Consider the following 24690-nt stretch of genomic DNA (forward strand, 5'->3'; position numbering starts at 1 on the left):
CTAACTCCCAATATTTATAGTTAATCCCGCTTAAGAAATCATTTAGCGTTGGACTTTGTAGCTCCGTTTTGCTCTGTTCGTTAGTTTAATTTCATACGTAGCAGCAATGTTAATTCGTCACATGTTTCCATACATAAATAAATATAATTTTATTAGTAATTGTTATGGGTACGATTAGCTTTCTATTTTTTTTTAAAAAAATAATAACATATGAGTTACACTTCAATAAGTTATACGCAAGTGTGAAAACAATTTGATTGCTATCACTAATGTGTTCTGAAATTAAAATTTGATTAAATTAACTCACGTCATATGCAATTGAAAGGGATGTTTTCATATATTTATTTTCTTTAACAACTTAAGTTTAACTAATCTGAATACTACTTAAATATTTCTAAATAAAATTTGATTAGTTTTACCTTGGCTTTCTAAACATAATTTGACTTAACTCAATTTAGGTGTTTTTCTCTGTAGTATCTTATACATATTATATATATATAAATAAAATAAATAAAACTCATAGTTTTCTTTTTCTCATAAAATAAATCTTATGGTAGTCGTTTAGTTCTATTACGCTCTCATTAGCGTGCTTTTTACGTCTGTGTGCTCGTGGGCTCGTGGCGATACGTGGATTAGTTTCAAATCTTTTTATTGTTTGGTGTTTGTTCTAATTTAGTTCTATTATTTGCTTCGTGTATGGTTGGCTCCGATTGCTTGCGTGTTTCTATTCAATGGTCGAGAATAGACGATGAGCATTACTACAGTTATCAAGATCAAAGCATTGGCAACAAGTAAGATCAGCAGAGCTAGCAAGACTAGCAGGAGCAATTGGATCAAGGCAAGTATAGCATTTGGATTTTATTTCTGTGACTATGATCCTGTGACTAGATTAATGTTAAGTAATAAATGATAAAAATGATTTTTTAACAACTTGATGATTTATCTGTAAGTGATAACCGGGACAACAGTGCAACCATAAGGGCTATAATGGCTCTGGCTTTAGCTCAGTATGGAGACCTTTTCTAGTTTGTTAGAGGTTACCCGAAAGGGCGCTAGAGGGGCTGAACCGACACGGGTATAGTGCGAGCCCCTGTCCCTATGTGTATAGGCTGTGCGTCATTGTGCCATTCGGAAGGGGGGTATCTATATCTGCTCGCGAAGAAAACCTTGCGGCCCTAACATGTTAGACGAACTTTTGAAAGGCTTCATAGTGATCCCTGCTGACCTTCCTTGGCAGTGGGTTAAGAGGTCGACGGGCCTCGGGCGAATGGGTAAATCATGACTCATGGGTAAAGATGTGCAACCTCTGCAGAGTGTTAAAAACTGGTATACTAGCCGTGCTCACGGTCAAGAGCGGCCTTGAGGATTCTTGCATCGACGATGATGATTCTTGTGTGTTAAATATGCCCATTATTTATTATTTAATACTTTACATTATTTATGTCACATTGATCATGAGATTGTGGGATCTATACAATCTAGTTGCTATACTTGTTGAGTTCGACATGGACTCACTCTTGCTATTTCCCAAACCTCAGGAGAAGTTTAGGCTTGTGATCAACCAGTCAGTTGGATCCTGTAGAGTGAAGTTAATACCCGAAGGTTGGAGTTGCCTATCCGTTGTTTGCTATCTAAGGTTATCTCTTTTATACTAAGTACGTTGTATATTTTTGCATTGTCTTTTGATATTACCCCTTACTTGTAGCTATATGTGAGATTTGGCCTTTAAGACTCACATATGGTGTATATCTGGTTTTGTTCTTAAAATCAGGTATTATAAAGTGGTATCAAAGCAATGCTGACTGTAGGACGCAAGTCTAGTTAGAAATTGGTCGTCTTAAGGTTTTGGAATTGTCATAAAATCCTTGCTCTATAAACCTTGGTATTTTCATCTATACTATATCCCTATCCTTGCTATTTGTCTCTACCTTGTTGCTTGTTTTAAAAGTACTTGTTCTCACCTTCACTCCTTGATTTGGTATGCTTTTAGAACCTTTTCTTACCACCTTCTTGCGTCTTTGAAATATAAGTTTTAGGATCTTTACCCTTAATAGGAAGAGAACGATAGTATCGCAAGTTAAGTCAATGTTTGAAGTATGAAACTTTAATGCCTTGTTGGTTTGTCATTATGCTTATGCTTGATTTGGATCTTTGTAACGAGTGCAATGATCTTGTGGAATTTTTTCACAATTTCATTAGTTTATAGACCTAAGGCATAAGGATTAATGAAATAAGTAGTTGGGTTTGGTTATATCTTGTTTCTATCCCCTACTGATTTCTGGAGCAGTCTGCGATGATTCTGGAGTATCTCAAGTTTTGATCGTGCAAAGTCTATCAACTTTTTCTGGTAACAACTAGACTTCAAGATCTTTCCCTGACCGCAAGAAGCACCCTCATAGCTATTATGGTTTAGAAGTTACAAAAATCACAAGATGATACAAATGTGCTGTCAAGAATCTGGACCAGTTTCGGTTGGTTACTGTTTAGACATATATAACTATAGAATTTGAAAAAGTGTTCTATAGAAAAGTTATAGACGATTTGCTAAGCTTTCCAACGGTATAAGCTGGAACTTATTTGGATAAGTAGAACCTGAGATATGATATTTACACCTGGATGTTTCTGTTCTATTTCAAAATCTGGATAGATCTTGTATTCCCTATTTTCAGATACCTTAACGTCAGAATCTGGGAAAAAGTTGTATATGAAAATTGTAGAGGATTTTCTAAGCTTTTCAAATATGTAAGGATCATCTCCAGATGAGTTAAGTAGCTCGGGATATAACTTCTGGAAGCTGCTGCACCTTTGCTGAGACATTTTTAGGATGGATATTAAGTTTGGTTGTTTTACCTGAGCTTAAAGACAGAACCTAAGGAGGTCTTCTACAGGAAAGTTACTGGAAATTTCATAAGTTTTCTAACGGTATAAGCCACAACTCTATTGGATTCACAGAATAAGAGTTATGTCCATTTTACTACGCTGGTGTTTTTCATATCGCGAGGAAATTTCAGGATACCTGTTTGCTCTATTGCACATAAGTTCTTTGGAGTGTCAGAGGTTCTCAATGTTAGTTAACTTGTCTGGAAAAATATGCAAGCTAACTTTCTTGTGTCCCCTAGTTGACCCTTTTAAGGGGGGTAGTCCAATTAAAGGAGTTACAATGAGACGGATTGGCTAGTGTTGGATCATATGTGAGGATCACAAGCGCTTGGTAAATTGGTTTTGATTCAAGATATCATCCCATTCAGAGAATATTAATGGAGATATATGTCATTGCTGATACTCATGGATTGAGAGTTATGGTTATGAGGATCAGATGACACCAAAGGTTACGAAGTTATATGTACAGTATGAGAGTGAAACAACTTAACCGTGATAAAGGTACCGATAATTGGAACTTGGTGATGAAACTAATCTTGGATTAAGAGACTCGGTACAAGCAAACTTAAAAGACTATATGATGTGTAGCATCTAAAAAGGAGAAGTGGCCAAGTGATTGTAGAATAGAGCCATTTGGAGTACCTGTCAAAATCTTAGAATCAATTGAGCTCAGTTGAGATAGTCACATAGAGAAAGATTACCAGAGGATGCAAAGTAAAGCCAAAGCCTCTACAGGAGGATGGAACTACTCGAGGAAGTGAACAACATCCAAAGTGAGAGTATCCATATCTCTTTGATCACCATCTTTTCGAATCTCGAGGACGAGATTCATCTTAAGGGGGGTAAAATTGTAACACCCTAAATATTGCTTCTTTGAAATAGAGCTAAAATAATTTATCTTATACTTCTATGCTCATGAAAATATAGTAAAATGAAAATTTTCCTAAATTAAAATTCATCATAGGGTTTAGCAACGTTGTTGTGCATACATACTGGTACATATGTTTTATGTGATGTTTATTTATTGCTCCTTTGTATGTTGAGACTAAGCAAAGTTTTTCAAATTGCGATTAGTAGAACGATCTTCCTTGGTCAGTACATCTTTATCTTTATCTACAACCAAATTCCTTGTTTCTAAGCTCAAATTTTTATTAGAAGCTTCCTAAAATCTTTTCTCTATCACTCAAAGCACTTCTTTTAGTTCCTCGTCCATCAATCAATCTCTACAAACTTTTCGGGAATTTTCCATCTTCTGTTCTCACTTTTCTCTGAGCATGATGCTCCAAACAATCCTATCATGAGCTCCAAAATCTTTATTCGGGTTCCCCATGTTCTATAATGTCTAAGAATTTTTCCCGAATTTTTGGAGCTTTCGGAATATTTTTCGTGTCTTAAATAATAATTCTGGACTTTTCTAGAATTATTTTATCCACAAAATTAATTAATTTCGAAATTAATAAATCTCTTATTTTCCACCAACTATCAAAGGCCTTTGTCTTTACTTACTAATGGGCTTTAACTTTATTTAGGCCTATTAGTAAAGGTGGAAGATGTATCATCAATTAGTACCATATTGCTAATTGATTTAGATGTGAATAGTTTTCCTCCCTATATATACGTACCGACCTCTTAGGCAAAGCATATCAAAACTACTCTAAGAGAATCTATAGTTTGAGAATTCCTTAGGTAGAAAATTTATTTTGATCGTATGCACATGCTTGACGCCTGCCGACATGTGGAAGTACTGAGGTTTATCGCGTCTAACCTTCATCATCGGTGGTGTGTCGTCCTTCTCCTACCACGGTGCACCCAGCCGAGATCCTGCTGGCATGTACCTCCTGTGTGCGCTCACTTCCGTGCCACAACTCACCGTCGCCCATAGCAGAAGTGCTTCTCGCTGGTATGCCATGACTCCCAAACAACCATCCTTCTCAATATGCCAATAGCAGGTCCTTCAATCTATTCATGCGTTTCCATGCATATCAGGTCCGGTAGCCCATGCATGCTCAGTCAATCTCTTTCATCTTTGGAGTTCCAAGATCCAATCCTCTAGAAAAGCTAATGCAGAACACAACATCAAGCAAATATCAAACCGTGTGCTCAGCAAGCAAGTGGCGCTCCGCACCCATGCCGATCAGCAGTCAAATATGTCCATGGACGGTACATATCTACTCATCTCCTTTAAACCTTTGTTTTTCTTGCTAACTCCCAATATTTATAGTTAATCCCGCTTAAGAAATCATTTAGCGTTGGACTTTGTAGCTCCGTTTTGCTCTGTTCGTTAGTTTAATTTCATACGTAGCAGCAATGTTAATTCGTCACATGTTTCCATACATAAATAAATATAATTGAATTAATAATTGTTATGGGTACGATTAGCTTTCTATTTTTTTAAAAAAAATAATAACATATGAGTTACACTTCAATAAGTTATACGCAAGTGTGAAAACAATTTGATTGCTATCACTAATGTGTTCTGAAATTAAAATTTGATTAAATTAACTCACGTCATATGCAATTGAAATGGATATTTTCATATATTTATTTTCTTTAACAACTTAAGTTTAACTAATCTGAATACTACTTAAATATTTCTAAATAAAATATGATTAGTTTTACCTTGGCTTTCTAAACATAATTTGACTTAACTCAATTTAGGTGTTTTTCCCTGTAGTATCTTATACATATTATATATATATATATAAATAAAATAAATAAAACTCATAGTTTTCTTTTTCTCATAAAATAAATCTTATGGTAGTCGTTTAGTTCTATTACGCTCTCATTAGCGTGCTTTTTACGTCTGTGTGCTCGTGGCGATACATGGATTAGTTTCAAATCTTTTTATTGTTTGGTGTTTGTTCTAATTTAGTTCTATTATTTGCTTCGTGTATGGTTGGCTCCGATTGCTTGCGTGTTTCTATTCAATGGTCGAGAATAGACGATGAGCATTACTACAGTTATCAAGATCAAAGCCTTGGCAACAAGTAAGATCAGCAGAGCTAGCAAGACTAGCAGGAGCAATTGGATCAAGGCAAGTATAGCATTTGGATTTTATTTCTGTGACCATTATCCTGTGACTAGATTAATGTTAAGTAATAAATGATAAAAATGATTTTTTAACAACTTGATGATTTATCTGTAAGTGATAACCGGGACAACAGTGCAACCATGAGGGCTACAATGGCTCTGGCTTTAGCTCAGTATGGAGACCTTTTCTAGCTTGTTAGAGGTTACCCGATAGGGCGCTAGAGGGGCTGAACCGACACGGGTATAGTGCGAGCCCCTGTCCCTATGTGTATAGGCTGCGCGTCATTGTGCCATTCGGAAGGGGGTATCTATATCTGCTCGCGAAGAAAACCTTGCGGCCCTAACATGTTAGACGAACTTTTGAAAGGCTTCATAGTGATCCCTGCCGACCTTCCTTGGCAGTGGGTTAAGAGGTCGACGGGCCTCGGGCGAAAGGGTAAATCATGACTCATGGGTAAAGATGTGCAACCTCTGCAGAGTGTTAAAAACTGGTATACTAGCCGTGCTCATGGTCAAGAGCGGCCTTGGGGATTCTTGTGTGTTAAATATGCCCATTATTTATTATTTAATGCTTTACATTATTTATGTCACATTGATCATGAGATTGTGGGATCTATACAATCTAGTTGCTATACTTGTTGAGTTTGACATGGACTCACTCTTGCTATTTCCCAAACCTCAGGAGAAGTTTAGGCTTGTGATCAACCAGTCAGTTGGATCCTGTAGAGTGAAGTTAATACCCGAAGGTTGGAGTTGCCTATCCGTTGTTTGCTATCTAAGGTTATCTCTTTTATACTAAGTACGTTATATATTTATGCATTGTCTTTTGATATTACCTCTTACTTGTAGCTATATGTGAAATTTGGCCTTTAAGACTCACATATGGTGTATATCTGGTTTTGTTCTTAAAATCAGGTATTACATAAAATAAATCTAACTAAAAATAGCACACGAATTGTTAAAATAAATATAGGAAAATACAAACACACATGCTAAGTGTGTAGAATTTGAGCCTTTAATTTGTAGACAGATCTCCCATAAGGCTACAACGTGTCTAACTAGTTGAGATACACATGATTCACAAATGAGTTATCACCTTCTTGGCTCATAATGTCATTGCCATCGTCACATGATTTATTTCCAAATCTGTTTATGTCGACGTGTATATTAATTGATTTGTGGACACTATTTCTGATTTAAAAACTGTTCACTGACATTTTCAAAAAATGTTACCCAGAAGCTTTGAAAGGAATTACGTGACCTCGAGCGATTCAGTCTGGGGCACAAAATACCGAGAACCGAACCGAAAGTACCAAAACCAATTTTTGGTACCTTATTCGGCACTTTACCTCGGGGAACCGAATTTACTGAAATATGCTGAGTTTGAGGGTAGTTATATTATTAATAGCACTATTTTAGTCTATTATATTTTATACATGTGGTACTATACTCATATAATTGTGTGGACTTGTATATGTATGTATTTTACACTATTATTCTTTAAGAATTATTTCCAAATTATGTCAAAATTAGCTTTTGAACTTGCTATTATATATTCATGTGATCAGTTCGGTATTTTTTGGTAAATATCAGAACCGAATCGAAAGTACCGAAACCGAATTTCCTCGGTAGCATTTTTTTCGGTAGCATTTTTAGAAGAAACCGATCAATACCTATTTTTCAAGGAACCGAATTTCTATAAAAATTAAAGTACCGAATGCCCAGGTGAGATGTGATACCATCAATCGATGTCATGCATGCGCCCCGTGGTTAATTCTGCATGGTTTTGATTAGCCAATGCAATATATCTATCTAGGATCTTGTGTACTTTTCTAAGTGCTTTAGTTTAGTTTATGATTGGACAATATTTATCAAATATAAACGAAAGTGTTATAGTGTCTATTTCATAAAAATTGTAACTAAGGCCTTTCCCAAAAATTTAGGTTTTTTTGTACTATAGCACTTTCATTTTTATTTGACAAATATTATCTAATCATAGACTAACTGAGCTTTAAGATTCATCTCGTGATTACAGGCAAACTGTATAATTAGTTTTTGTTTTTATCTATATTTAATGCTCCATGCATGTGCCGCAAGATTTGATGTGATGGGAAATCTTGAAATTTTTTTTAAACTAAACAAGGCCTAAACAAACTCCAACAATTTTGCAATTGAGTTAGGCATTCTTATTTTTTTAGAAAAAAGCCCAAAAGTTACTCTCCAACGGTTTGGCAATTGACTTTGACAAATTTGATAACTTAGCAAATGGAGAGTCAAACTGTGCATATATGCAAAAGTCTGCGAGGCTTGTCATTTGTGTTTTTGCGCGACGGAGAGACTCCTCTTCCGCACGTGTATCCTTTTCCCGCACGCCAACTCCTTCTCCTACGCGATTGCTCCATGTGTCGCCATCTTCATTGCTCTGTGATGTCGTCATCTTCTGTCAAAATTCTCGTTGCCGGTTTGATGGAGTCTCTAGTGACCTGAAATCTATCCGTGCTATGCCTGCTAGTTAGCCTAGACGTGCCTCTCCCTAGGAAGACTTATCGGGCGGCTAGATGCAATTGACGGCGAATAGGCAAATTGGCAAAGGAAAACAAAAACTACGTGAATACGCGAACTCACAGCGGTGCACGAGAAAAAAAAAAGCGCGGATAACAAGTGAGTCCATAATTCTATTTTTACAAAAGAATTATAAAAACGGTTGGAAATAGACTTTTTTACACTTTATCATTTTCATTTGTGAGTCGGTAAACTTCATATTTTGAATTTTTTTTTGCAAAACCGTTGAAGTTAAGCCTAATTGCTGCGTAGTTTCTGTCGCCGGACTAATCGAGCTGGTGTGCCTGATTTACCAACCAACTCCACTGGGCACTGGCACTGGCCTCCTTTTTATACGTGGTGCCGTCCGTGGTGGCCGTACGCACCCACGAGACGAGAGTCCAGAGAGGGAACCCGGTTTCTATCTCGCTCAATCCTCTTCATGGAGCAACCTGCAGCTGCACCTCCCCGGCAAGCCGCTGCCGCAGCGGCAAAGAAGAAGCCTACGACGCTCCTCGACGCGTACGAGGTGGAGTGCATCCGGCGGGAGCTGCAGCGGCTCGTCCTGAAGCACACCCAGAGCGCCTGCGCCGGGGGCGACACCGCCGCGCCGGGCGCGCACGCGCACGGCCACCATAACAACGTCGGCGGCCACCTCCACCACCATCGCGCCAGCAGCGCGAAGAAGGCGACGAGCGCCAAGAGAGTCAGCCCGTCACCGTCGCCGTCGCCGCACCTGACGACGACGACGACGCCGGGGCCCAAGAAGGACCGCCGCCACGGGGTGCGGCTGCTGGGGCGGCACGCCGTCGCGATCTGCAGCGGCACCGTGCCCTTGGCCGCTGCCGCCGCTCCCGTAAGCGGCAGAGGGCGGCGCGCCATGTTGATATGCAGCGGCACCACCGCGCCCGTGACCGCCGGCGGCAGAGCGAAGCAGCGCGCCGCCGCGTTGTGCAGCGGCACCACCACCGCGCCCGTGGGCGTCGACGGCAGGAGGCGGCGGCCGCGCGGGGGCTACCGGGAGGTGGAGAAGGTGTAGCATGCCCATTTCTCGTCGTGCGCGCGTGGTTTTTAGGGGAGCCGACTAAGTGACAAACACGCATGCCCATTTCTCTAGTTTTTAATATAACGGTACTTTTTCTGTCCGGCAATATTATTTTTCTCTCACAATAACGGTACTTTCAGCCTTGATTTTGCAAATAAACGAACATACTCTTATATTCTGATTTCCCCAATCGCATATATAAGAATTGCGTCCCCGGCCGTGAACCTCTGAATTGCTGTAAATTGCTGTAAGATAAATAAGTTAGGGCCTCTTCGATCTTCTCGTCTAAATTCAGAGCTAAACTTTAGAGTAAAGTTTTAAAAAGTAATCTAAAATTAGCTTTAAATTTTAGCACACCTTATATTAAAGTTTTTGACTTAACTAATAAAGTACTCTAAGAGCTTTAAAGTTTAGAGGAGCAGATCAAACAGACCCTTAGTATATGCCCATGAAAATTAAAAAAAACTCGACTTGCGGAGGACACATAACCCTGGGCATTGTGTTTAAGAAGAAGAAAACATTCTCACGCAGGTCGAAAAAACCCTCGAACTTCTGCCCTACCCATACACAACGGCACCGCAGCTTACGTGGGATTGGACTGGCCTTAGACTTGTGCTTTGACATGGGACAGATGAGGAGATTTTTTTTTCAACGCGCAGATAAACCGTACCACCTCTGGCCACCAAATTCGCCCCAATGTGGATTCGAACCATGGCCAGCAGGGTGAAGGCTCAACGCCGGACCAACTGGTCTAGCGGGCTCTTGAAACTGCCGCGCTAACATCTACGGAAGGGAGTAGGGGTAAAGTTTATTTTGTTATTGAGGGCATGTGCCCTCACTCTCCTACCCATTGGATTCGCTTTGAGAAGTGTGCAAACACACATCTCAATGTGAAACTGCTTTGAGATGTGTGTTTGCACACTTCTTAAAACGAATCTAATGGCCGGGAGAGTAAGAGCATATACCACCCTTAAGGGCAAAAAAAAAAAAAAACCGCGTCCAGGGAGTAGGTACTAGAGTTGTTTGCTTTGTCTGGAACTCTCTTTGCTCTGGTGGTTTCTGGTGGTGCGCAGCGCAGTGATTGGGAACAAGAGCATATCTTGGGGTTGACAGCATCAGTGCAAGGCATCTGATATATGAGTTGTTCGGCTGATGAATTTTGTGCTTGATAATTCTGCTGATGCTATTTTGTTACTATGACTGATAAGTTTAAGTGAATAGGATCATAGTTTTTCTTTTTTAGGAAAAAGCATCTTATCTAATGCAAGGCAACTCTTACCCGCTGCAGCGCAAAGGGCAACCTATTTCCAAAGTTGGTCCATCTTTTTTTGTTTCAAAAAAGGCAATGCATTATTTTGCACGTGCGCATTTCTTGGCAAACAGAAAATGTCCGCATATGAGCAACCCCGGTATTTCTTGCCAAACAGACAAGACAAGCTTCTAACAAAAATATGGTACTGCCTGAAATGTGGAAAGGCAGCACCACACAATCCTTAGATAGCCATACAACTTCCTGACAGGTGTATATACAAAAAGGTGAAAAGATGTTACAAACGTCTTTTCAACGATGAAATAAATATGCATGGCATCGAAATACGGTGGGTGGCAGGCTGACTTTGTTCATCACCTTTTTTAAAAAAAAAGTTTAGGTTCATCGCTTAATAATAGAGTATTCAGGAAGTTGTATGGCTATATTTATTTCTCCCGGTGGATTTGCATCCTGAAACATGTCCCAGTAATACAACCCAAAATTGCAAAAAGGCGCATTTCAGCTTCATTATATTGTTAACAATTGGATACAAACTACCTGCAATCATGGAACCATAAGAATGCTATGAGGAAAACAGCATCGACCAACCAGTTCCTAATATACTCCCTCCGCCCTAAAAGAATACAATTCTGGAACAATGTCGTGTCATGTTTTAGTATATTACGTTTGACTAATTATTAATAAAATAGTATAAATATTTATCATATTAAATAAACACCATTAGATTAGTTACGAAATGTATTTTCATAATAAATTAATTTAGACCATAAATATGAATACTATTTATTAGAAACTTGGTCAAACGTGAAGTACTTTAACTGGCACATAACCCATAGTTGCATTCTTTTAGAGGCAGAGGTAGTGCATTACGACTGAAGAGAAGCAAATCAGTTGTTAGTTAACAATAATATGAACTTTAGTGTCCAAAGTACTTGGTTACAACAGAATGCCATACGTTAAGCAAAACTATCTGGGATAACAAACGTTGAGATGGCTTTCCGAGCTCAATTTACATGTCCCCAAGAAAGCTTGCCACAAAAATAAATCTTACCGCTTCAATCCTTCCTTTTGGTGGGCTTCTGGTGTGGCAAACAAGAAAAGAAGCCTTGGGTAATTTTCTGCAGCGGATGAATCAGAGCCTCTTTTCATGTTAGGTGATATGCCCCGACAGAAATCCTATATGCGGATGATGGAGGCGTTGGTCTTGTCGATGCCCTCATTGTAGTAAAGCTCCACAAATGTGCCCCCACCAATACCCTTTGCCAACCTCCCAGGGTTCACACAGATAAACCGTTTCTGGTCGTCACTACCTTCTCCAAGGGAAAGCACCTGCACATAATAGCTGTTCAGTATCATTCCATTCAGTTGAACAATGAGCTCGCAGATGGGCATAATTCAAATATATGAATATCAATTAGAAGTTTACAATAAATGTGCTGCCTGTACTAAAAACTTGTTATTACCTTCACAAATGGTGCAAGATCAGAAGGAAGAAGGAGAACATCTGGTGCTGATGAGATCTCCAGTGCTTCCTTAGCAAGTGAGAAGTCTAATGGCACACCAGCAGCAGAAGGATATAGAGGATAGTAACTGTAGGAAGAGTGCTACATCAGAACTCATAAACTGCACACGATCCGTCCCAACTGATACAACATAAAAAAGCTAAATGGAATCACCTTTGTTGCTTTAATATGTGTGAGGCAAGTCTACCAATCCTGTCTGCAGGCTTTCCGACAGGTGGCTTGCGAGAAATTTCCTCACCACTGAGCTGTTTCAGAATGTCCACTGTACAACAGCCAAAATGTATCTGGAAAGAAGGAAAACAAACATTTTCGGGTAAGACGACACTTATCAACACATTTCTAACAACATATAAGATGAATTTTGCTCATAATATGCATGAGAAGTATTAAGAAAACCATTTCCATTCTTAATATAATGGCACACAGCTCTCCTTCGTGTTCGAGAAAAAAAAATCCCAACAAGTTACAAATTTGGAGAATATCTCATGAGCAAACACAGGAACAGTGTGGCAGTAGGCCTGGTAATCCCTAAGCATTGAATGGATTCCTCTAGACAATGAAACATGAGAGAAAAATGCAGAGATGAGGAGCATATTAAGATCACAATATGGAGAAAAAGATTCTTTTGAGTTCAATGACCATGTCTCAATTTTATTTTGCAGGACAATAACAAAAATAACTTAACCAAAATAAAGGCGTACCCATTCGATAATAGACAAGGAAAACCATATATATTTTGCATGCTCCAACCATTACATTATTTCATTACAACTATTAATATAGCGTACCTCGTTAGAACTGAAGAGGCATGGATTTGCCAGACAAGTAATCTGCATAATGTATGTAAACCTTTTAAAAACAAAGGAATATTATTACCAAATACTCCCTCCATCCCAAATTGTAAGTCGTTTGACTTTTTTTACCCCAAGTTTGACCGCTCGTCTTATTCAAAAAATTTGTGTAAATATAGTCAAATTTAAGTCATTCTTGAAGAGCTTTTATTAATAAACCAATACACAACAAAAAAAAGATGATATTTTGTACAAAACTTTGAATAAGACGAGTGGTCAAACTTGATATTAAAAAAGTCAAACGACTTACAATTTGGGATGGATTGAGTACCTCACAAGAGCAACCTTACAGAGTAACATATATACCTGATGTGTGATATCTTCTGGAAAATTCAAATCAAATGCAGGCTGCAAGTAGCGTCAATACAGATATATCATTAGAGATTCTTGTGCTCAGAACATTACAAAAAGGCTTAAATAACAATAACACAATTGATTTGCACATACTACCAGACTATAAAGCCTAGTACATTGGAAGTAAACTTGTTGCACTATGTCAGCAAAATTTGCATCTAACTTTGCAGACATTAATTGATAAGTAATGATACAGCAATATGTTTATAATTATTAAATCAGATTTAAATCTCAATAAAGAAAATTACAAACCTGAGGGAAAACAAAGTCATGGTGAGCATCACGCACTGATGGAATGAGAATTACACGGACAGTGTTCCCCAGATACTGGGTAAAGTCTTGAATCTGAACACAAAAATATAACACACATGAATAACTATTGCATTTGACAATGTGCCAGCATTACACCTTCAGAAATCAGCATTTACCTACCTTTCTCAGAATTTCAAAATGGAAAATGTCATGAAAGCTCTGGTCAACAGTTCCTTTTTTTATGTCAGGATGATCAGAGTCAATGAAGGGTCCCATCTGCCAAAGAACAATTGATATGTACAGTAGCAGGGCATTTCAAACATCAATATGCTGTCCCATCTACAGAGTTGAGAGGCCTCACCAATATGAGTAGCTGAGGCTGCTTACGACAAGCATATGAAAGAAGTTCTTGCAGTGGTTCAAACAACAGATTATCGGTTGTTGTATAGGGACCTGCTGCGATGACCTGTAAAAGACATGAGGTAGTTTTTTTTCTCAAGACATGAGGTAAAATGGAAATTATTTAAATCATTAATGATTGGCGTACTCTCCTTTGATTGAGCATGTCCATGCAATAAATGAAGAAAGTATAAACATGCGATTCATAATTAAAATAGAAGAACAATGAACTGATATCAGTTTAAGCTTGGACAAAATATACTAATTGTTCGTTAAACAGATATGTTTGGTGCAGCATTATTTCGAACAAAAAACAGACAAGAACTAACCGATGACAATGCTCTTGACAGAGTGCCAGCGTCGGAATTTTGGTTGCTTTCATTATCAATAGCTTGTTTCTTAGCACTAGGAAGTTGAGCATCCACAGAGACCGGTATGGAATCAATTAATTTTGATGCAACAAAACAGTGTCCACTGGGATTGTGGCCTTCGATACCCACCACCTGTTATTTAAATTTGTGTTAATTTAACTCAGTAGATAATGTATATGGCATTAGAACTGGCTGCGCTTACCTGCCCAGGAAACAAAGAGAAGTGATCAAGATCCTTCAAGTCAAGGCGCACACGCTGTCCCCTGGAGTGTTGAACACTAGAAAAAGTTGTTTCTGTAGTTAGCCAAAAGAAACAACAAAATGGTGACTAAGCAAAGATCATCACATGAATGAGTCCAAGAAGCACACTCACCTGCCCTGTAGCAAGATAGACTTTTCATTCAAATGACCTTCCCCATCACAAGCTACTGTACCGACTGCAAACATTTTCTCCTGCAGTGGGCAAATAATTGGATATCCTATCAAGGAAAGGGGTGATGATGAGTTAAGTAGTTAAAAGAACAAAACTAGGCAGTGCAATTACCTCTGAAGCAAGGGTAGCATCTGCAGGTTGTCCACAAAACCCAGATGCAGAAAACAAGCTTGCTGATTTTCGTATCCGATCTTCCAAGTAATTAAACTGGAAAAGGGATGCAGTCAAAGAGCAGATGCTTACGACAATTAATAAAACAAATTAGCAATGCCCTTACTCTGTCTTCCATTCTGTCATACATGAATCTGCAACCTGGTTCAGGCTGTGAACGCTGAACTTGTAAGGAACATCTTTGACTTGGTTGAATTCTTCTAATTACTTCATCTTCTGTGATTTCAGCATTTTTACTTGGCACACTAACTGCATTATCAGCATTGAGAACATACTGTTGGGTAAATTTATTTACTCGTGTTGCAAAAGGGGTAATACGATCAGCATTTGTTTTGGCCACTCTGCTGGATGATGGTCTGTCACTTGTCAGAGGAGTTAACTCAGAGTTAGATGACTCTTCAGGTGGCTTTTCCTGTTTAGAGCCTGGCGTGTCATGAAATGCCACTTCATCTGCATGTGAATTGCTCAAGAGCCTGCAACAATTACTTCTAAATTATATTTATATTTTTTCCTTGACAGTGAAATAAGAAACAAAGGTACTTCTGTGACAAGCATGCACGTAAATGAATCTGATATGTGGAACTAACATGTCGACATCGTTACTGGAGTAAATGTGAAGGTTGGCTTCTTCTTTTATTATCCTTTCTTTAACTTCATTCTGAAGATGTGACAGAAAACCATCAAGATATGAGCTTTCAAGCTTTAAGCCATCCAATTGCCTGCATAAATTAGTTCTTTCAGTTTCCTTAGCTGCATCATGTAAAAGAACAAAAAGGAAATATATGGACCCTGGAATCACAATCATCAGGGAGGCATCTCTTAACACAGACAGGAGAATATTGAACTTATGAGCTGCAAGATTTTAGTCACACCAAAATGTTGACGGGATTTAATGACTCATCAAGACATCAAACAAAGTTTGATCATAGTTAATAGAAAGTGGTTGTTTATGCTCCAGCCAAAAAATAAACATTGGTGTTGAGATGTTAATCATCAAATTTCATAGAAAGCAGACGCCCTTTCTGCAGAGCACTCAAACGACCTACAGTCACGAAGACTAGCCTAATCTAAGCTGCAAAAGATGCTACAATATTGTTATTCGCAACATTCTTATCTGGGACGAGCTGACCTGTTGAGGTAATAGACCTCCCAGTTGGAGACGAGGTCCGCGGGGCTCATCTTGTAGTTGATGCAGTAGGTGAGCACTGCAAGCAGAACCACACACACCACAACCATATAAACATAAATGAATCAGCACCAACTTAGAACCAGGTAAGGGCAAGGGGGAAGGTGGGGACGCTTGTACTTACGCGTGGAGAGAATCTGGGCGGCGTCCTCGGAGCTGGCTCCCCCGATGGAGAAGCCGCTATTCTGGAACTCCGCTCGGATCTCCTCCTCCATCGCTTCGCCGCCGCCGCTTGCTCGTTGCACGGCCGAGGGAAATCGATGAGCGGGGGCGGCGAGCAGGTGGCGTGCGGGAGCGGAGAGGGAAAAGGGGGCGAGGGATCTGGGGAGCAGAGCGAGGCGGGGTGGCGGGAAATGGAAGGACGAAATGGCGGGAAACAGCGGGGGCGGGGCAGGCGGCGGAGTGGCTAGGGTCAGGTCGAGGTGGGCTCCTGCCGCCTGCACCTTGTTGGGCTGGTTGGGCTTGGGCCGTATCCAACCTGTAGATTTGGTATTGTGAAAGTTTTTACCAGTTGCTCTGTTATTTCGTATAAGCAATTGAGATGTTTGTTCTTACCAATTCCGAATAAGTCACATAATCAGTTAGGCATTTCTTTTTTGATCCCTTTTTCTGCCCTTTGGGTAAGCAATGAACAAGAATTGACAGTTTGTATAATTTGTTCAACAAAAACACCAGTACTCAGGTTCATATATTGTGCATCGCAGCTCTGTTCACTAGTCTGAAAAGTCATGATTGATTTATTGTGAGAGAAAAACACTGCTGGCTGGCAGAAAAAAGTACGGCTGATATGCTGGCTCATGCTTGTTGTGTGCTATCTTTTACTTAGTGGCATTACCTGTCCTCAGAATTTATACTAATAGCTCGCTGGAAGAGATTTAGTTTTACATGAAACTTGTTTTCCCCCCATTTGTTACACTTAAAGAAGTACACAGCAATATACATTTTCCTCTCTTGAGTTCGTGCATGCAATAACTTGTAAATACAGTGGCCTCCATTTTTGCTAAAACAGACCAACAAATTTGATTCACTCTATTTGGATTTCTGTAAAGTAACATTTCTAATGAGCTGTGTATGTTCTATCTTTACCTGAGGTTTGTTCTTGGAAAAGCATCTAAAAGAGCATGCTCGTTCATGGTCATCTAATTCTTAAGCTTTTATATTCATTTTCCTTTTTTTAGGGTGGAAAAGAACTTGAAGCTGTTGAATCAGCAGAGTTTGATGTTGAACCATCAGAAAATGATGTGGAAGATGAAATTGGAGACAGCGAGAATGAGGATACTCAAGCTCGCGATGGATCCTGGCGAGGAACAGCAGAGGTAATTTTCTGAACATCCACACCATGGGAACACAGAATTAAGTGATCAAATACCCTTACATTTCGAAAAAGAAAACTGCAATGTCAAAAGTTTGCAAGTAATCATTTGTTCACATCAGGTGTGATGCCCAGCTTGAGGAGATGCTTGATGAAGCTTATGAGCGCTTTGTAACTAAAATGATATACGAGTACAGAGCACCAACTGAAAGCATACCTCAATGTGGGACAACAAAAATTGAACCAGACCTGGCCTTCAAACAACAGGGAACGCACATTCTAATTTCTAAGTGCCGCGGTCAGAGAATTTTTTACCCCACATTTGTGAGTGTACAAATGTCCATAGTTTAACAAATAAAAAACTCTGACTTGGTCACTAGGCCTGGGGCTTATCTTCGGCTTTCTTTGGCTGTCAAAAAAAACAGAATAATTCAGTCAATAACTGAGAAAATAGAGAGGCATGTGCAAAGAAACCCGTTGAGGATATCATCCACAGCACACATGACAGACTTTTGATATAAAAGTCCTGTGGTAACGATGTAGAATATTCAACAGAAGTTGTCTTAATCAATTTCAAATATAAATGAAAACATTATAAATAATTCATATTGCACAATTATCCACTAAATGTAGATTAATTGGCCACGTAAAGACTAATCACATAGCGGTATCTGGTAATCAGACAAGCACATACTCTTTTTCTTATCTCTGGTATGCAATTCTCACATGCATATGGAGCACATTATAAGTATATTTTGTGCATAGTTGCATACAACCTGCATGTCAGAGTTAGATTTTAGGTCGAATTAACTATAGTAGAGTTGAAAAATCCTGAATATATACCCTGGACAACTGTTGAGCAACCTTATCATATGCAAGCAAATTGGACATATATGGAGTGTGAACAACTTAAAGTCCTAAAGGTGCTGCTGTGTAACTTTAATTATAGCTTGCTAGAAATTCTCTCAACCACGAACTGCTACTAGATTCCTTTCCTGTAATCCTTTAGATTTTAACTTGACCTTCAAAGTTCAAACTAGCTACACCAAATTCTACAATCTCATGAATATCCACATCTCCAAGAATGAATAAACCAATGATCCAGGTGACACTAAATTAAACGTTTGCACAAATGTGCTCTTTACGACTAAGAACCTATTCGCTTGGTAGAAAAGTCATGGCTGAAAGTACTATTCGTTGATTTAGTGTGAATGGCTGGCAGATTCGGCAGATAAGCTCAAGCGAATAGACTTCCGCATTTAAGCGTTGCATGGACATGCTTTTTTAGACTAAGTATCATATACGACAGCAATATTTATTGTAACTCTTGCTCATAATGAACTGTGACTAGGTGCTACTCCCTCCATCCCAAATTGTAAGTCATTCCAAGAATCTTGGAGAGTCAAAGCATTTTCACGTTTGACCAAAATTATAGAGAAAAATACTAAGATTTGTAACGTAAAGTGAGTATACTATGAAAATATAATTAAGAAAGAATCTAATGATACTTAGTTAGTACCATAATAATAATTATTTTATAATATAAATTTGGTCAAACTTAGAAAAGTTTGACTCTCCAAGATTTTTGGAATGACTTACAATTTGGGATGGAGGGAGTACATGAGATGTAATAGAAACAACATGAAACCAACCCAGATGATACCATTCCAGGCAACTACTCCCGTTGTCCCAAATTATATCCTATTTTGGCTTTTCTAGGTCCATAACTTTGCTATGCACTTAGATATATAACTTTTGTTATGCGTTAGATATACTCTATGTAAAGACTGTCTAAGTGTCTAGAAAAGCCAAAACGCTCAAAAATACGCACGAAAGGGAAAACATGCCGTACCTTGATGCCAGGGAACGACATGCCGAGCTCCTCCTCGGGGATGACGACGGGCCACTTCTCCCCGCCGTCGCGGAACATCTGCTCCGTGTCGATGAGCCGGCCCCGTGCGAGGATCTGTTCCCGGATGCTCTGCGCCGTAGCGCCCTCAGCGGCGATGATAGCCTCCTCGGCTCCGTTGAGGTAGGTCACGAGGACCCGCGGAGGCGGGAGAGTCGGCTCGACTTGGGGTCCGTGGACAGAGACGGGGAAGGGAGGCGGCGGAGCTCGACGGAGCAGACCGGGTTGGAGTCCTTGGCCTTGCGGCCGTTGCACTGCGCGAGGAGCTCCACTGCCGCCGCCTTCCGCGGGTCCAGAGGGCAGTACTCCACCACCACCTTGGACAGGAACTTAAGCATGACTCCTCTCGCCGCTGGCCCCGCCGCCTTAGTCGTCGTTGTCGCGCACTCGCCGCACCGCAGCCGCCTCTTCGCTCCCCGGAGATTTGGTGGCGGCGCTAGGTTTCGTGCCTGGTTCCACGTATGGGTAGGAATCTGGGCAGCAGGTAGACGCGGACCCTCAGCAATCACCACTCGCCGTCGCTGCCTCGCCGGAGTCCAGAGATCGCCGGATCAACGCGATGTCCCGTCGGTGGAGAAGGAAGAAGAACTCGCCACCTCGCCGGTAGGGCCGCAGGATTCCGCGGAGGCTCGTCGCCGGCGGCCGCTGAGCGACGGCGCCTTGCCTGCGCGAGCCACGACCCACGAGCGCGTGCGGGAGGCGGCGCGAGTGAGGAACGGGAGGGGTAGGGTCAGCCGGTCAGGTCCAGGTGGTCAGGTTCATGCCGGCTGAACCTTGTTGGGCTGGTTGGGCCGGATCAAATGGCAACCTGTAGATACGTATCGGCCCACGCATCTATAATTGATTAAAGAAATAAAATAAAATATATCTATAATTGATTAAAATACAGATACTCCGAGGATACGCATATCCGAGACAGGATAGCCCCTGACCTGATATGTCGACTATCCAGATACGCTCGACATGAAGGTGCCATTTGGATATTGGGATATAGGAAATGGGATAGGGAAAGGAAAATGAATAACTATGATTAAATGAGGTACGAAGAACAGATAACTAGAATGTAATATTTTCTATCTCTATCCTAATCCCTATCCTTATCCCCATCCAAACATTCCCGAAGTACATGCGAGTTCTTTTATTTACAACAGCAATACAACTACAACTATGCGTCCCGGGGAGAATGAGACTCACCCCTGTCACCATATTGCCTGGCTGAATCTGGTGACGTTTCCAGGCATCCATTTTTAACACTCCTACCAGTACTAGCGACAATAAAAGAATATACTCCCTCCGTCCCTAAATACTGCTATTTCTAGGAGAAAATTTTGTCCACAAATACTGCTATTTCTACTAGCATACTCAGTCCACCAGCCCATTTAATTATCCTCGGAACTTGCGTGGTTCACCAACTCATTTAATTTCTTCTAGGAAGTAGTACTTTGACGCATGGTAATTGGTTGAGTCTATTCAGTTGACATTAAATGCAGCTCGTTGGAACCAGAGAATCATGGCTTAACGTGCATGATTAAATGGTGGAACCTAAATTAATTAAGGGTAGAATGGTATTTTGTTTGTCACACTAATCTGTCTGAAATCTGCTAGAAATAGCAGTATTTAGGGACGGAGGGAGTATATACCATTGGCCATAGCCATAGCATAGCAAAGTTCTAATGTTCACAAAATCTCGCGAGCTGAAACATCAAGGTACTGGTCTAATATAGGAGACAGATATCACCATACTGAAATGTCAAATGTGACGGCCTGGCACTAACAAGAAATCCAAGTGTATCTATATGTTATTGCCAGAATGTACTGGGAACAAAGGGTGTAAACAGTTTGGCTATTGAAATAGGCTAGCATAACGGCAGCTCTATAAAAGTTATTGACACAGCTGACATTTTCTGCAATCACACCACCAAGAACACCGAAACCCCTTGGCTGGTGGCACCTTGGCTCACATCTTCAGTTCCGTCGTCCATGTCCCCTGAACACTGGGCCGTTTCGTTACGTGTCTGGTTCGCAGCTTCACCACTTTCCTGCCCAGGGAGTTCCTTAGCCTGGTGGCTTGCAGGAGTATTTCCTCTGGCGGTAAGTTTCTCACACAGACCACTCGCTCGTTATGGTTTTCTGCACAACAACAAGGCTCATTAGAAAATTGAGAACAAAACAAAAATTAATCATTTCATGAGAAAACAAAATCAGCGTAGTTGTGGAAATTACAAAGATAAGGCAACAAGAAAACAGCAGCTATAGGACAGCTGCATTCGAGGAATTGTACAATCCAATCCCATAATAATTTTTTTCACTAGTGGAAAATACAAATCCGATCCTACAGGATCTTGCTTGCTTAGTGCATGCAATATTGTAATGGCCCCATATATAGGATCAAACTGACAACACAAGAATTTGTATCAATCCAAAGAATTGTTGGTTGGTGTCCCTCTTATCGCACAAAAATTGCTAACCAATCCTATTTCGTCCAATCCAATATGGGTGTGACCATCCATCCTCCCAGCATTCATGAGGATCATGAAATGTGCACAATTGCAATGGAGGTTTTATCTTGACCATGGTATATTGCTATATTTAACTAAGATATGTTCACCTTCAGGCATGCTATTCCAAACAGGTATTCAAGCTTGTGCAGAGAGAACAGACAAAAATTTAGCCAATAAGGATTCAAGGAGGGATGCTTTCACATCCTTGACAGATAGATGATAGATGGAACAGGAAGATGGAAGTTCAAGTTCACATTCATATGATGAGACTGAAGGCTGATAATTATATTTTCCATTTCTTTTTTATTTCCCTTTACTTCTTTCTTTCACACTTCATCTCTTACCCTGTCTTTAGGTTTTCCTTTCTTCTTACTTTCTCCTCTCTCTCTCTCTCTGCCTTTCTTTTACTTTGACATTCTTTTACTCCTCATCCTTCTTTGTGCTTGCCTGTTGCACTTATTTTGCCAGTTCGGTTTATACATGTACAGCTCTCTTCTTTCATTAATGAAATTAAGACAGGGGCCTCCCCTCCTGACTTCCACCTTCAAGAGAGAGAAGAGGAAGGCCCAGAAATGGCCATGCTGTGCAATTTTCAACTGAAGCTACATTGTATTCCTATAGCGTCTTCTCAATGCCAATCCATACCATAAGTTGTATCCCTATCAGGAAACTAGTTCCACAGAATTCATAAATTGCAATGGAAAAGGAAAGTAACAAAGATCTTACTGTAAATTCCCTTCAAGTTAGGATGTTGACCACGGACAAGCTCTGTCACCACTTCTAAGTGTGGATTCTTTTCCTTAAAGGCTGGAAGATGTGCCTCCATGAAGGCCCTGCAATCAGAAAAGGTGCTAGTTGTTAAAGAGTAGAAGCAGGCATTGATATCCAGTAATAAATAGTACTTTGGACTAACCAGCACCATGTTTGATCTGAAGCCCATACAGCTGCCACTAAACTATAGTGTACTGCTGTACAAGGAAAGCGCTATAGCTCGATTTAAAATCTGATGAAGGAACAGAAAAGCACAGGCATAGAGTGCCTGAATCTATTGTTGCAACAAATAGCATGTAATTGATCTAATTCGTGACTAAACAGGCGGCTCTTTTAACTCATTCCCAGACATCAGTACCCGCTAGTCCCACAACACATTTCTGTCTAGAAATGAAATTTCCACGCAGGAATGCCCTAGAAAAGCTAAAGAAGCAACAGGATAGTTGTCTTCAGTTTCCAACTACCAAATTGTAACTGCATACACAACACACTCATCTGCAACGACGAATCCTTGGCTGGGCACAGTCAACCAACCATCCGACCAATTCCCAAATTGAAGAACATGTATTAGCAGTATCTCGACTAATCCTAGCAACAGAAGTAAGGAAATCATACGAAAACACTATGGTCTAATGGTACTATTACCGAAGTGAGGAACCAAACTATACCATCGTACCTGATGCCCCTACTGCTCCCTCCCCAGTCGCAGTAGTTTACCACGAGCTTCTGCAGCTGCCAGACTCCCCTCAGCGCCATCCTTCCGAAGCCCAGAGGTCTCCGGATCCACGCGCTGTCCCGTCAGTGGAGAAGCAAGAAGAACTCGACGCCTCGCCGGTAGGGCCGCTGAGCGACGGCGGCGCGTTGCCTGCGCGAGCTGAGTGCGTGCGGGAGGCGGCGCGAGTGAGGAACGGGAGGGGCTAGGGTCAGCCGGTCAGGTTCCTGCCGCCTGCACCTTGTTGGGCTGGTTGGGCCGTATCCAACCTGTAGATACGTATCGGCCCACGTATCTATAATTTATTAAGGAAGAGGTCTATTTTTTCTCACCCATAACTTAAACTCCATTTTTTCTCAATCAACTTCGAAACCGCAAACCACCTTCCATAATTTTTGAAGACGGTTTAACTAAAGTAAATTATGGTTTTGCTACGGTGACAATAATTTTATATTTTTTATTATTTCAGCTAAAATCGATCTTTAAAACAACATAGTAAATCACAGAATCATAAAATAGAAAATCTAATTTTGTTGGACTCCACATAAATATATATATATATATAGTAATATATAATATAGTATATTTTAGTACAAAGTTTTTATTATAAAGGTTTTGCCTTTTTTATTTATTTTAGCTAAATCTTTAAAAAATCATAGTAAATTACAAAAAATTATAAAATAGAAAATCCAAAATTGTAGACTTTAATAAGCATATCTACATAGTAAATATATAATATAGTATGCTTTATTTACAAAGTTTTTGTTATAGCTTTAGATTTATATTTTTCTATAATTGTTTGAAATAATTTATAGTTGCAGCTGCTATAACTATTTTGTCGGACTAAAGCATATCTATATTATATATTCATTGTCTATATGTACTCATATGGAGTCCAACAAAATTAGACTTTCTATTCTATGATTTTTCAAAGATTCAGCCAAATAAATAAAAAAATAAAAAAAGGCAAAATCTTTATAGCAAAAACTTTATACTAAAGCATATCATATTATATATTTACTGTAGATCTACTTATATAGAGTAAAAAATAGATTTTTTATTTTATGATTTTTCTGTGATTTACTATGACTTTTCAAAGATTCAGCCAAAATAATTATAAAAGAAAAAGACAAAACCACCGCCACGATAGTGAAGCGCCCCTGGTAAACCAGGAACTCA

At 39.9% G+C, this 24690-nt stretch overlaps 2 protein-coding genes and 1 pseudogene across 2 annotated transcripts; all 3 read right to left on the bottom strand.

Moving 5' to 3' along the window:
• On the bottom strand, positions 11640 to 16666 carry LOC8061510 (DNA polymerase alpha subunit B). The gene is made up of 16 exons (XM_002438119.2): positions 16431 to 16666; positions 16250 to 16325; positions 15708 to 15839; positions 15227 to 15593; positions 15061 to 15156; positions 14890 to 14969; positions 14719 to 14794; positions 14475 to 14648; positions 14108 to 14212; positions 13927 to 14022; positions 13747 to 13839; positions 13447 to 13488; positions 13078 to 13119; positions 12443 to 12573; positions 12230 to 12356; positions 11640 to 12095 (listed from the first exon to the last, which is right to left on the bottom strand). The coding sequence occupies exons 1-16, from the start codon at positions 16519 to 16521 to the stop codon at positions 11943 to 11945; spliced, it is 1881 nt and encodes a 626-aa protein (XP_002438164.1). The 5' UTR covers positions 16522 to 16666; the 3' UTR covers positions 11640 to 11942.
• LOC8065730 lies at positions 17660 to 20257 on the bottom strand (annotated as a pseudogene).
• Positions 21204 to 23724, bottom strand: LOC8065731 (54S ribosomal protein L51, mitochondrial). The gene is made up of 3 exons (XM_002438121.2): positions 23476 to 23724; positions 22755 to 22861; positions 21204 to 21657 (listed from the first exon to the last, which is right to left on the bottom strand). The coding sequence occupies exons 1-3, from the start codon at positions 23553 to 23555 to the stop codon at positions 21485 to 21487; spliced, it is 360 nt and encodes a 119-aa protein (XP_002438166.1). The 5' UTR covers positions 23556 to 23724; the 3' UTR covers positions 21204 to 21484.

Source organism: Sorghum bicolor, chromosome 10, assembly GCF_000003195.3.
Source record: "Sorghum bicolor cultivar BTx623 chromosome 10, Sorghum_bicolor_NCBIv3, whole genome shotgun sequence".
NCBI classification, from domain to species: domain Eukaryota; kingdom Viridiplantae; phylum Streptophyta; class Magnoliopsida; order Poales; family Poaceae; genus Sorghum; species Sorghum bicolor.

Bases quoted from the DNA above. Each gene is read 5' to 3' on its own strand.
- LOC8065731 (XM_002438121.2), bottom strand. From the start codon at position 23,555: ATGGCGCTGAGGGGAGTCTGGCAGCTGCAGAAGCTCGTGGTAAACTAC. The intron at 22,862-23,475 runs GTACGATGGTAT...TTCTGATTGCAG, and splicing joins GGGAGCAGTAGGGGCATCAG to GGCCTTCATGGAGGCACATC. The intron at 21,658-22,754 runs GTAAGATCTTTG...GTTGTTGTGCAG, and splicing joins TAACTTGAAGGGAATTTACA to AAAACCATAACGAGCGAGTG.
- LOC8061510 (XM_002438119.2), bottom strand. From the start codon at position 16,521: ATGGAGGAGGAGATCCGAGCGGAGTTCCAGAATAGCGGCTTCTCCATC. The intron at 15,594-15,707 runs GTTAGTTCCACA...TAATTGTTGCAG, and splicing joins TCCAGTAACGATGTCGACAT to GCTCTTGAGCAATTCACATG. The intron at 13,840-13,926 runs GTAGGTAAATGC...TTTTGTGTTCAG, and splicing joins ATTTTGAAATTCTGAGAAAG to ATTCAAGACTTTACCCAGTA.